The sequence below is a fragment of the Gymnoscopelus microlampas genome (genome assembly GCF_963454915.1).
Source record: "Gymnoscopelus microlampas genome assembly, chromosome: 11".
Lineage (NCBI taxonomy): Eukaryota > Metazoa > Chordata > Actinopteri > Myctophiformes > Myctophidae > Gymnoscopelus > Gymnoscopelus microlampas.
Genome location: NC_139948.1, coordinates 32,415,164 through 32,427,550, shown reverse-complemented (window position 1 = coordinate 32,427,550; position 12,387 = coordinate 32,415,164). Strand labels below are relative to the sequence as shown.

The following is a 12,387-nucleotide window of genomic DNA, read 5'->3' as shown; positions in this document are numbered from 1 at the left end:
AATTGGCAATCAATCTCTCACTCTGTTCACATCCAGGTCCTACAATTAAATAGAGAACATTGAATGAACTGTCCCGAACCTCCTGTGAAAGCAAGGCACGTAGACTACAGGTAAAAGGCTATTTGCAGCGTGGATAAGAAAACAAAATGATTTTGCATCAACTCTGAAGTCTGGATTTAAGCCCCAGCATCGGTGTATTGTGGGGAAAGCTTTTGCAGAAAATAGCCTATTCGACAATCTTACTGCTGCGACAAAGTTGTAAGCTTGTCGATCGGCTATTTTCTGCAAAAGCTTTCCCCACAATAACAGAAAACAAAAAAGATACACAAGCATAGAGCCCTGAGGAACTCAACCGTATGGGGTTTAAATGGTTAAACCGAGGGGAATCAGGGATCGTCTACTCTGTCGTCATACCAACCGACACCGTAAAGCCCTTCACACACTGCACTGCGCATGTCAGTAAATTGTGTGTTTACTAACGTTATATGAGACCTACTAACTAACTATTAGGATTTTCAGACACTGTATGTCACACATTTACTAAATGAGGCAGATTTTCCCCCTTTTCCCCTCTTTTTTAGAAGGACGAAATTTAGTTCAAAAACGTTTTTGTAGCAGTGGCATACATCTTTTCGTCGAATCATTGTAACTACTGTATATAATTTTTTGTTGAAATGTTACATGTCAATAACAATCAAATAAGAGGGCAAGAAAAACGTAATATGATCCCTTTGTGGTTTGAGGAAAAGCTGACAGGTCCCCTTTAAACGTCACCTACACACACACACACACACGCATAACGTAAACGTACGAAGACGGAACTGACTTCAGAGCCGTCCTCTGTTTTGAATTCATGCGTATGTGGTCGAATTCTTTCGTTCGCGAGTTCACCGCAATAATTCCGAATTATCCCTGGCTCCACTGGCATAATGGCAGCCGTAGCCCCTAATCCAGAGGATTCGTCGCGGAGCAGCAGCGGCACCAGCACACCCAGCGCCCTCGCCGGAGACGGCGATGCGGAGGAGGCCGAGGACTTCACCTCCTCCGCCCACTGTTCGGAGCTGTCTCGCCGGCAGAACGAGCAGAGGAAGCAGGGCTTGTTCTGCGACGTGACGCTGGCCTTCAGCAGCGGGGCGGCCAGCGGGAACGTCCAGAGCTGTGAGTTCTCGGCCCACCGCTCCGTGCTGGCCGCGGCCACTGACTATTTCACACCCTTGCTGGGAGGACAGTTTTCCGAGTCCCTCTCCGGGCGGGTTGAGATGAAAGAATGGAGCGCAGAACTGGGACCTGATCCAGAGACGGTGGAGAGCGTCATCCAGTATATGTATACTGGGGAGATACGCGTGAGCACCTGCAATGTGCATGAAGTGTTGGAACTAGCTGATAGGTATGTTTAACCTAGAATGACGTGCATGTGCTTGTGCTATTAACTGATAAGAAATCCGATCCCAGCTAATCCCACAATGGCTGATCTATTGACATTAGGGCTGCGGTTGATCATCATGGCATATATTTGAATCTAACACTCACTGGTGTTGTTCTAATCAGTCAAACTTGAAGCATTATACACTACAGTTGATTGAACTCATTGATGCTTGGTTGGCAAAAGTCTTAACACGTATGATATTTTATTTCTATTGACCATAGGTTCCTGCTGTTGCAGTTGAAGGACTTCTGTGGTGAGTTCCTGAAGAAGAAGCTGAGCCTGACCAACTGTGTGGCAGTGCACAGTCTAGCCCATATGTACACTCTGGACCAGCTGGCTCTTAGGGCTGCAGATATGATCCGCCGTAACTTCCACAAGGTCATTCAGGATGATGAGTTTTACACTCTGCCCTTTCACCTGGTGCGTGACTGGCTGTCCGATGCTGAGATCACAGTGGATTCTGAGGAGGTGCTATTTGAGGCTGTGGTAAAGTGGGTGCAGAAAAATGCAGAGGACCGAGGACGCTATTTTGAGGAGTTGTTCCGTCTCCTCAGGCTGCCCCAGATCAAGCCTACCTATCTGACCAGGGTGGTGAAGAGCGAGCGCCTGGTGGCAGCCAATGAGGCTTGTCTCCGCCTGGTGTCTGAGGCCGTGGAGGGCCATGCTATCCGTTTTGAGAACCTCAAGTCAGCAGACATGGAGTTCTGGTCCTCTTACATGGCCTCATTCCAGCCTCGCTTCGGCCAGAACATGGACGTTATCATGGTGGTGGGTGGCGTGTCAGAGGGAGGGGACTACCTAAGTGAGTGTGTAGGCTATTTCATTTACGAAGACCGCTGGGTTAATCTGCCACACATCCACAACCACCTGGACGGCCATGCCATTGCCACCACAGAGTCTCATGTCTACGTTGCCGGCTCCATGGAGCCTGGCTTTGCTAAGACAGTGGAAAGGTACAACCCCAATCGCAATACCTGGGAGCAGGTGAGCAACTTGACCACACGTAAGCATTCCTTTGGACTCACCTGCATCAAGGATATCCTCTATAGCATTGGTGGCCATGGTAACTTCAGCCCAGGGTTCAAAGATGTGAGTGTGTATGAGCCTGATCAGGACAAATGGCACAACCTGGAATCTGCACCCAAGATCCTGCGGGATGTGAAGGCAGTGAGTGTGGAGGACCGCTATGTGTATGTCACGGCGCGCACACCTGTCGACACGGACAATGACGACGGACTGAAGACGGTGACAACCCGCTATGACACGGAAAGCCGCCAGTGGCAGGATGTTGACTCTCTGCCCCTGATCGACAACTATTGCATCTTCCAAATGGCCGTGGCCTCCACTAACTTCTACCACACAGCCTCCTGCTGCCCCAAGAGCTACACAGTGCGAGATGAGGTCGCCAAACAGAAGATCAATGCACGTATCTCTGACGAGATCCTGGAAAGCCTGCCGCCGGAGGTGACCAGCATCGAGGGCGCCGCCATCTGCCACTTTGACGAGGATGTCTTCATTATTGGTGGCTGGAAGAACAGTGACGATGTGGACAAGCAGTACCGCAAGGAGGCATACCGCTACTGCGCAGAGAGGAAGCGCTGGATGCTGCTGCCGCCCATGCCGCAGCCTCGCTGCCGAGCCACCGCCTGCCACGTACGCATTCCCTATCGCTTCCTATATGGCTGCCAGCGCTACCCCATGCCCCAGAATCTGGCTCGCCAGCGGGATCGCATGCAGCAGATGCAGCAGCTCCACCGGCGCACCCTCACTCTGCGCAGGCAGCTACAGTCCCAGATAGAGTGCTGAGTCCTACCACCCGGTCCCCTGTATCCCATACCTCCCTGTGCACTGTATCCCATATCTCCCTGTCCCCTGTATCCTAATCCTCATCTGGTCCCCTGTATCCGAATCCCATCCTCTGTATACCATGCCTCCCTGTCTGTTTTATCCCATACGTTCCTGTCCCCTATACTCAATACCTCCCTGTCTTCTACATTCTAATCCCATACCCTATATCCCATACCTCCCTGTCCCCTGTGTCCTAATTATATTTCCTGTATTCCCTACACCCTGGTCCTGAGTACTCCCAAGCTCTCTGCCGTCATCATTGACCACTCTCTTAACATGCTTTAGCAGGCCCTGTGTTACGCTTATATTGACCACATTCACATGGTGGCTTTTTTGTGAAACCCCACCCAGAGTACAATTTAAGGGCAAAATGGCAGCTGTGTGAATAGGGTCAATGTCATTACTCTGTGCCATCAGCTTCCAAGCAGTTTTGTGTTAGCTGTTGATATGCCGAAGTCTGTGAGATGGTAGGCAGAGAGGTCTGCTGTGGGAGGACATTTCAGAATGTACACATGTGAATAAGAGTGTTGCCATGGCCATGGGGAGAATACCCTAAATATTGTCAGCAGAGATTAAGTTGATCTATTTGTACATATATAGTATATAGTTGTATATGTTATACATTTATATAGATATTTTAACATCCCTTTATTTTGTGCTTGTACAGGGGAAGCTATGTGAAGCTATGTGTATGTATTCACATTCCTGTATTCAAACCAACTAGCTTAAAGAAGTCACATTCCATTAGTGACACTGTGACAATCTCTTCTTGCAAATATCACATTGATCTTTTGGTCAGATATTATAATCATAAGGCTTTGCTATGCTGTTTATTGTAGTTTCTATCTTCGAATGGCCCTGCTTACAACCCAATAGCCGCCCTCAATACCTTAACATGAAGGAGAGGAGAAAGGATGTTATTCTTACGTTACATTTATACTTTGTTGTGTCATGTCAGTGTTGCGCACTGAAAATAGCCGGCCTGCTATTTCTGGCATGTAACTGTCATACAGAGGAGTATAAATTAAGCATTAGATTCCTTTTAATGCTTTTTTGACTGCAGCTTCCCTACAGCGCTTTATGCAGAATATGAAATTATACTTTGCCTCTTGTTATTGCTTATGTAATGCCTAACACTCCACAATGATATTCCAAGTTTGTGATGATCTCTGAATGAGACAGATATTACCTCGCCAACACGTTAAAAAGAAAATCTAGCTTTTGCATCGTTCTTGCTTGGATCTTAAAATTATATCTACTGTGTATGTGTAACATTCCTTTTGTGCTCCAAACTTTGGTAGTGCATGAATCATTCCTGTTCATTCCTTTTTATGCACTTTGACAGACCTCTGTACATGTCTTTAAATTCAAGAATTTTTTATTAACTTCCATATCAGCAAAGCATATTGTGTGTGTGTGTGTATGGGGGGGGGGCTACTTTACGAAGCGAAAAAGCTTGATTTATGCACTTTTTGACATCTAATCCTATGTAATGTCTTATAAACCTGTAGGTATGAGTCAGTTGCCATTGTGTTTTACTTTGTTTTCTTACTACCCTTCAGACGAGGTGATTGTATTTAGGAAATGTATTAGTTTATCCAGCATCCAATCAATGTTGATCTTCTCTGATAAATGTCATGATATGACGTGTTTTTGAAATTTGATGGTTTTCTTTACTGCATTCTCAACTGGGTGTTTATTAGAGATCCCACCATCTCCTTTCACTGTCCAAAGATGACCATAAATGAGGTGGAGGGGGGAAATATATGTGGATTTTCTTGTCTTTATTTTTTTGTTTAAACTAAAAAAAAAAAACTAAACGGAATTCCATTGTGAATGTGTAGCAATGGTATTCCAGTATTCCAACAGTAAGGTCTGTCCATACAGCTTTTCTATTGCAGACATTTTAGGGAAGTCAGAAATTATATTAATTTCCTCTTTTTGGCAGTCTTACACAGCACTGCAGTTATTAAATGGAATAAGCTATATATTTTGCATTGCATGTGACAGTCTGATAATTGTTTTATTGGATGTTTGAAATGCTATTGTCATAATTTGCAGTAAAACTTTGTATGAATAACATTTTGTATGATCTGTTTTTGTTGAAACTCAAATAAAAAAAAAGATGAGACAACTTTTACATTAGTGGGGGGTAAAATCGATGTGTTTTGATTGCACATAGTGCAGTATGAAGTTAAAAAAACAGACATTGATCTCTAGATGGGATAGCGGGTAGGAACCATGTATATAGTGGCTTTGTGACGACGGGGAGAGTACAGTGTGTCCGTCCTCTCCAGCACGTCAAGTAATGCCAGTAGTTAAGCAACAGTCTGTAGTTCAAGTGTGTTCGTCTGCAAACGTGTAGCGTCGTTATCGATTAGAAACGTTGTAATAACATTACATTACGACTGAAAGAAAACAGCCCTCCGAAAATGGTAAGACTTATTTATTTGTGTTTTTTAATGAATGGCAAAGGCCCTGGATGCACCACGCTAGCTTGTTTAGCTAACGAGTATCGATACGATTGTAACGTTTCCCTGCACGTTTTGATTGATTACTTAGTCAGAAATGTAAACAGCACGAGATACAGTCAGACATTTAGGCTAAAGGGATAACACGTTAAAGCTGCATTGTACGTCTCGATGTTCGATGTAGCCACGGATCCAAGACGGTCATCTGTCATGACCGTCATGGATGAACTTCAACATAGTGTTTGCACAAGGGAGACATACATAGTGTATGTATGTCTCCCTTTTTGGCCCGAACATCTACATAAACGTTCAGATTTCAAATATAAGGTGCTTACCCCATGGCCATGGATGTTTCAATTATGTTCGGGCCCTTTGAAGTACCCGTACCTCCCATATTGTTCAATAAAAAGCATTTTAATCCGATTGGTGGCCATTTTCTCATAGTTATAACGTATCAGACTGTAATACACCTACCAACTGATAGGGTCGCGTAGTTGAAAGTATATGGAGAAAATACGGAGAAATGGCCACCGATCGGATTAAAATGCTTTTTATTGAACAATACGGATGATACGGGTACTTCTGAGGGCCCGTACATAATTGTAACATACGTGGCCATGGGGTAAGCACCTTATATTTGAAATCTGAACGTTTATGTAGATGTACGGGCCAAAAGGGGAGAAAGTGCAAACACTATGTTGAAGTCCATCCATGACTGAGTAATGTATCAAGGCTAGTCTCGATGCAGTACATTTGTAGTACATTTTGTTCATATTGTGTGGTGTTGTCCCTACAAGTTTCGGCAGGGCATCTCTAGCGGCTGACTTAAAAAGGAAACTTAACATTTGAAAGAGATGCCTACTGTGTTTATGCAAAACATTCCAATGTGACATATCCTGCAATGGCACTTTCATAACGCCATGTCCCTCCCACGCACGCGCATGGCACCATGTCTGTGTGTTGTTGTCAGATTGCAGAGTTATCGAACGCATCGGTGCTCATGAGGGACCCTCAGAGGGTAGAGGACATCCTTAAAGCCATGCAGAAAGCGGGTTCAAACACCATACAGGTACATGGTCTAATGCTGTGATTCTCAACCTTTGGGTTGGGGTCCCGACTCCCCACATGATTTTTGGGATGTCCCCAGATGAAAGTAAAGTGACAATTTTAGGACTTTTAAGTTTTAACTTAAAAAAAGAAGAAGAAGAAAATTAAAAGAAGGCCATTACTGCATCAAAAGTAATCAACAACTAAACTATACTATAAAAAACAAATTGTCAAATAAGAAAGAGGCAAAAATTGTGAAAGTACCTTATCTACAAGCTCACAACGCCTCGTATTGCGAGGCGTTCTGAGCTTGTAGATAGGCTAGTTTCACAATATTTATCTGCGGAACCGAGTCAAACTAAATGTAATGCCTCAACTAAAATCTGTTTATTTTGGGCGGGTCCCTAGTTCAAATATGATTATTTTGGGGGGTCCCCAGTTTGAATATGTTTATTTTGGGGGGTCGTGGCCTGAAAAGGTTGAGAACCAGTGGCTAATGTGATTCTCAACCTTTTTTCATGGACCCCAGTTCAGTTTGATATGCATTCGGCCATAGACCCCCATTGGATATGCTTTTTTTATCTCTGGGACCCCAATCTACACTGTAAATTCCTAAGTGTTAATTTAACGCTGAGTTATAGACCTGTAAGCGTCCATTTGGTTTATCAATCATTTAGCTCTCAAGGACTCTCAAGGACCCCTGGTGGTCGCTGGACCCCACGTTGAGAACCAGTGGTCCAACAAGGTTTTATAGTGATGTTTCCCTTTGCAATACTGCGCCTGCAGAACACTGACAATGTCCTAATTCATGTGATTTATGTTTGTCCAAAGGTGATCGCAGATTTTGACATGACCCTCACAAGATTTGCACATAATGGCAAGCGGTGTCCTACCTGTCATAGTAAGTTGTAAATGTAATTTTACAATGAATAGTTAAATTACATTCAAATGACATTTTTTATACATATTGAATATTAATAATTTTATTTGTGATTTTGATGTTGCTTGTGGGTTTTACTTTCAGACATTCTGGATAACAGCAAACTTATCAATGAAGAATGCAAAGAAAAGGTACTTTGGTTCTGGATAACTGCTCATCTGAGCAACTTCACATTTTACACTGATTAGATATATACATAGATATTCCTGGAATTTCCTGAAACCAACCGTGCAGAAGTCTCTAGACGGGTGCTACACCAGAATGTTGAATTTATAGATTGATGTTAGTTTGAAGAGTCTGGGTTGGAAGATCAGTGTAATTAAAGGTCACAGTCCATAACTGGTGCCAAGAAACCTCATCCGCAAGATGATCAGTGAGTTTCCTCACTGCTGTGTCTCCTCTAGATGCATAATAGCCAGTCACAGTATTGTCCATTCTCCCTCAGTTGAAGGTGCTGCTCAACACATACTACCCCATAGAGATAGACTCGTCACGGTCGATAGAGGAGAAGCTGCCCCTTATGGTGGAGTGGTGAGTTGGATGGACTGACACCTCTGTGCAAGCCTTTGTATTGCCTTCATTGTATCCTTCAGCTTCCCTTCAACTTGGATGCTGTCTGCTTTGCATCTCACAGGTGGACGAGAGCCCATGAGCTTTTGGTGCAACAGAAGATTAAGAAAGACTTGCTGGCCACGGTGGTCAGAGAATCTGATGCCATGCTGAGGTAAGGGCACCTGTGTCTGTTGACGCTTGAGATCCTACAGTCACAATGATGTTCAGATTTTTAAGAGTTTGTAAAAGCAAATAAAGATCCCAAAAGTATATATATTATCATCTTTTTTTCCTCTTTTGTTTTACAACTTTATCTGTTTTCAAATGTTTTACATACCACAGACAACCCCCCAACCTCCCCAAATAAACCCCAACAAAAGACAATGTACAAAACAAACAAACAATCTAAGTAGGAAAATAACCCTCAAAAGGAATATAATCAAACAAAGAAGAACAAGAACAAACAAAAAATACAAAAAAGAAATTAAACAATAAATGTGCAAACTGTACTAAGGGTCTTCCGTAGCTGTTCCTTATTACATAAGAAACGGCTGCCAAGACCTATAAAATGTATCAACCTCTTAGAGTGTATTTCATTTTTACCAGCCTCATAAAATACATAACATCGCTTATTCATGGTGAATGAAATGGAGGGGTACCTCCTTCCATTTCATGTATCAGGCAAGAAGGGTGCAAAAAGCCAAGAAATCATATTGAAGTTTAGTCAAAGAATAAAGACTTAAGGCCGAGGTACTCCAAAGAGTGCCATAACGGGACAAGGGTCCAAGATTATATCAAGGACCCCCGGAAGAGCCTCAAATACCTTGGTCCAATTGTGACAGCATAGAGCAGCTCCAAAACGTGTGCACCTAGGAGGCTGGGGACAACCGCCAGCGGCTACATGATGGATCTACAGTATGTCTTGGAATCTTTTGGACAATCTTTCTTTAGACCAGTGTGTCAGATGTAGTATCTTACATTGTAGAAGCCCACGTTAAGCACGTTTTATAATGTCCTCCCAGACCTCATCTGTCACTATATCATTATCCTAATTTCTAACCCCAGTGATGATGACTTATTTCCACAGGGAGGGCTACCAGATCTTCTTTGACCACCTGCATGAGCACAGCATCCCCCTTCTTATCTTCTCTGCTGGAATAGGAGATGTCCTAGAGGAGGTGATTCGACAGGAAGGAGTCTTCCACCCCAACGTCAAAGTCTTCTCCAACTACATGGACTTTGATGAGACGGTAAGTTTTGAGTCAGTGAGATGATGGTAAATGGTGTGCTGTATGTGTATGTTTCACACATTCCTAACCTCCATGGACCCCTCCAGGGCGTGTTGAAGGCTTTCAAAGGAGAGCTGATCCACATCTACAACAAGAGGGAAGGTGCTCTGCTCAACTCCGGCCATTTCCAGGAGCTGCGAGCGCGCCCCAACGTGCTGTTACTGGGAGACTCTCTTGGAGATCTGACCATGGCTGACGGCGTTCAGGATATGGAGAACATCCTCAAGATCGGCTTCCTCAATGACAAGGTTCATACATCGACTGATTCATCAGCAATGGCAGTCATATGACCACTTTCAACCTGGCATCCCTATTTTGGTCATGCCATTATAGCGAAGGTTTTCTATAATGTCCAAAAATAGTTGTACAAGCTCACAATGCGTGACATTACTTGTTGTGAGCTTGCAGTACAGTGAAGTATAAATAGGGCTTAAGTGGTTAAACACTGCTGACATAAGTAGTAGATGAGTGGATAGGTATAAATATTAAATATATGGCCATTGCTCTTAAGAAGTGTCTTTGATTGGCATGCATTGCAAATCATGAAAAATAAAATGTGATAAGCGCATGTACTTCTTGCACAGGCTAAGGTAGTTCAACATATAACCAGAGATATCCACCTTCCTCTACACATACCACTTTGCGCTTATTAAACTATTACCCTTCACATTAATCTAACTTATTTAGATGTAACAGACTATACATTTTGAGGGTCATGTTTACATTTAACTTGAGCCATATTCCTGACTACCACATGATCTTACAGAAAATTCAGCAATATACTAAAGCTGTAACTGACTGAATTGTTTGTTGAAAAATGCAATGAAATTGTGACATGTAGTTTATTTTTCTCCTGTTTGTATTGAACTCAGGTAGAGGAGCGGAAGCAGTCTTATCTGAACTCCTATGACATTGTCTTGGTGAAGGATGAGACCTTGGACGTTGCCAACTCCATACTGCTCTACCTCACTGGCAATAAGTGAACTTAGAATATGGTTCATCTCACTGGCGCAGCAGTATTGGACAATCCAGTGCCACAAGAGGAAGGTGTCATCCAGTAGGAAGGCCCTGCTCAGAAAGTGCCAGTTGACAAGATTTCTCAGAACAAACAAAGACTGGTTCTTTTTTATATTTGCCAATTTAGTAAAGCTACACAGTTGTGTGAATGCACTTGGGTTTGCCGAAAATGTCATTTTACCACTTTCTGAAGCCAAACAGCCCTACAGAACATTTGGTTCTTCTAGTCATTATCCACTGCGTGTCCACTCATGTTCATGAATATGTGGGGAGAAGCCAAATGTTACTGATGAGAAGCACGTACAGAATGTACTGTAACAAATACACGTGGTTGTAGGTATTTGGGTTTATTTTTGCAAAGGAAGGGAGATTTTTGACATGCAATGCCCATTGTCTCGTTCTCTGATTCTTAAACTTAATCTATACTCTATCATACATCAGTCGCTACCGAAAATAACAGGTTTTTGGTAAGTGATGCCATGAGTATAAATTACTCTTTACATGTGACAAGGATAAAGGGAAAAAAATCATGCAATGGCACTGAAAGTCAAAAACATGTTTGAAAGGTTTGTGCTGGTTTAGTTTTAATCCTAAATGGAAGTTTGTACTTTGCTATGTAATTTCTTCCCATTTAATGATGCTATATGGATAGTGTGTTTTATATGGAAAACATTTAACTCTTTTGTTTAATACTACAGTGCTACCAAGTGGTGAAATAGGACACCTTATACTTAACAGAAAAATGCCTGTCCTTGTTTAATTCCTGTTCACCCTAATATTCATGTAAACACAATTAAAAGGTTTATCAAGGAGCTCCCATTTTGTGGTGTTAGATCTAAAAGTGATAAACAGGTTTTTGGGGGAACATTTTTTTTTTCGACGGAAAAACCAATCAACTTTAAATTGCCTGAAACGTACTTTACAGGTTTTTGGGGGAACATTTTTTTTTTCGTTTCGGTAGTGTCACTACCGAAACGGAAAAAAAAATGACTAAGTCCAGAGCTCGATGAATGTTAGGGACCAAAAAAAAAGTCACTACCAATCAACTTTAAATTGCCTGAAACGTACTCCTAACAGGTTTTTGGGGGAACATTTTCCAGAGCTTGAAAAAAAATTACTAAGTCCAGAGCTCGATGAATGTTAGGGACCAAAAAAAAAGTCACTACCAATCAACTTTAAATTGCCTGAAACGTACTCCTAACAGGTTTTTGGGGGAACATTTTCCAGAGCTCGAAAAAAAATTACTAAGTCCAGAGCTCGATGAATGTTAGGGACCAAAAAAAAAGTCACTACCAATCAACTTTAAATTGCCTGAAACGTACTCCTAACAGGTTTTTGGGGGAACATTTTTTTTTTCGTTTCGGTTTTGTCACTACCGAAACGGAAAAAAAATTACTAAGTCCAGAGCTCGATGAATGCTAGGGACCAAAAAAAAAGTCATTACCAATCAACTTTAAATTGCCTGAAACGTACTCCTAACAGGTTTTTGGGGGAACTTTTTTTTTTTTCGTTTCGGTTTTGTCACTACCGAAACGGAAAAAAAATTACTAAGTCCAGAGCTCGATGAATGTTAGGGACCAAAAAAAAAGTCACTACCAATCAACTTTAAATTGCCTGAAACGTACTCCTAACAGGTTTTTGGGGGAACATTTTCCAGAGCTCGAAAAAAAATTACTAAGTCCAGAGCTCGATGAATGTTAGGGACCAAAAAAAAAGTCACTACCAATCAACTTTAAATTGCCTGAAACGTACTCCTAACAGGTTTTTGGGGGAACTTTTTTTTTTTCGTTTCGGTTT

At 42.4% G+C, this 12,387-nt stretch overlaps 2 protein-coding genes across 2 annotated transcripts; both read left to right on the top strand.

Annotated features, from left to right (window-relative positions):
* The first annotated feature begins 806 nt into the window (after nt 1-806).
* On the top strand, nt 807-5,364 carry LOC311055379 (kelch-like protein 11). The gene is made up of 2 exons (XM_084071556.1): nt 807-1,387; nt 1,648-5,364. The coding sequence occupies exons 1-2, from the start codon at nt 930-932 to the stop codon at nt 3,230-3,232; spliced, it is 2,043 nt and encodes a 680-aa protein (XP_083927682.1). The 5' UTR covers nt 807-929; the 3' UTR covers nt 3,233-5,364.
* A 200-nt stretch (nt 5,365-5,564) lies between these two features.
* On the top strand, nt 5,565-11,402 carry LOC311055254 (7-methylguanosine phosphate-specific 5'-nucleotidase-like). The gene is made up of 9 exons (XM_084071377.1): nt 5,565-5,709; nt 6,716-6,814; nt 7,624-7,693; nt 7,817-7,863; nt 8,178-8,263; nt 8,367-8,456; nt 9,372-9,534; nt 9,621-9,821; nt 10,446-11,402. Exons 1-9 carry the CDS (start codon nt 5,707-5,709, stop codon nt 10,554-10,556), a joined length of 870 nt encoding a protein of 289 aa, XP_083927503.1. The 5' UTR covers nt 5,565-5,706; the 3' UTR covers nt 10,557-11,402.
* The last annotated feature ends 985 nt before the right edge of the window (nt 11,403-12,387 follow it).

Coding starts and splice junctions, on each gene's coding strand:
- LOC311055379 (XM_084071556.1), top strand. CDS start 930: ATGGCAGCCGTAGCCCCTAATCCAGAGGATTCGTCGCGGAGCAGCAGC. Junction 1,388..1,647: donor GTGTTGGAACTAGCTGATAG/GTATGTTTAACC, acceptor TATTGACCATAG/GTTCCTGCTGTTGCAGTTGA.
- LOC311055254 (XM_084071377.1), top strand. Junction 6,815..7,623: donor CGGGTTCAAACACCATACAG/GTACATGGTCTA, acceptor GTTTGTCCAAAG/GTGATCGCAGATTTTGACAT. Junction 9,822..10,445: donor TCGGCTTCCTCAATGACAAG/GTTCATACATCG, acceptor TATTGAACTCAG/GTAGAGGAGCGGAAGCAGTC.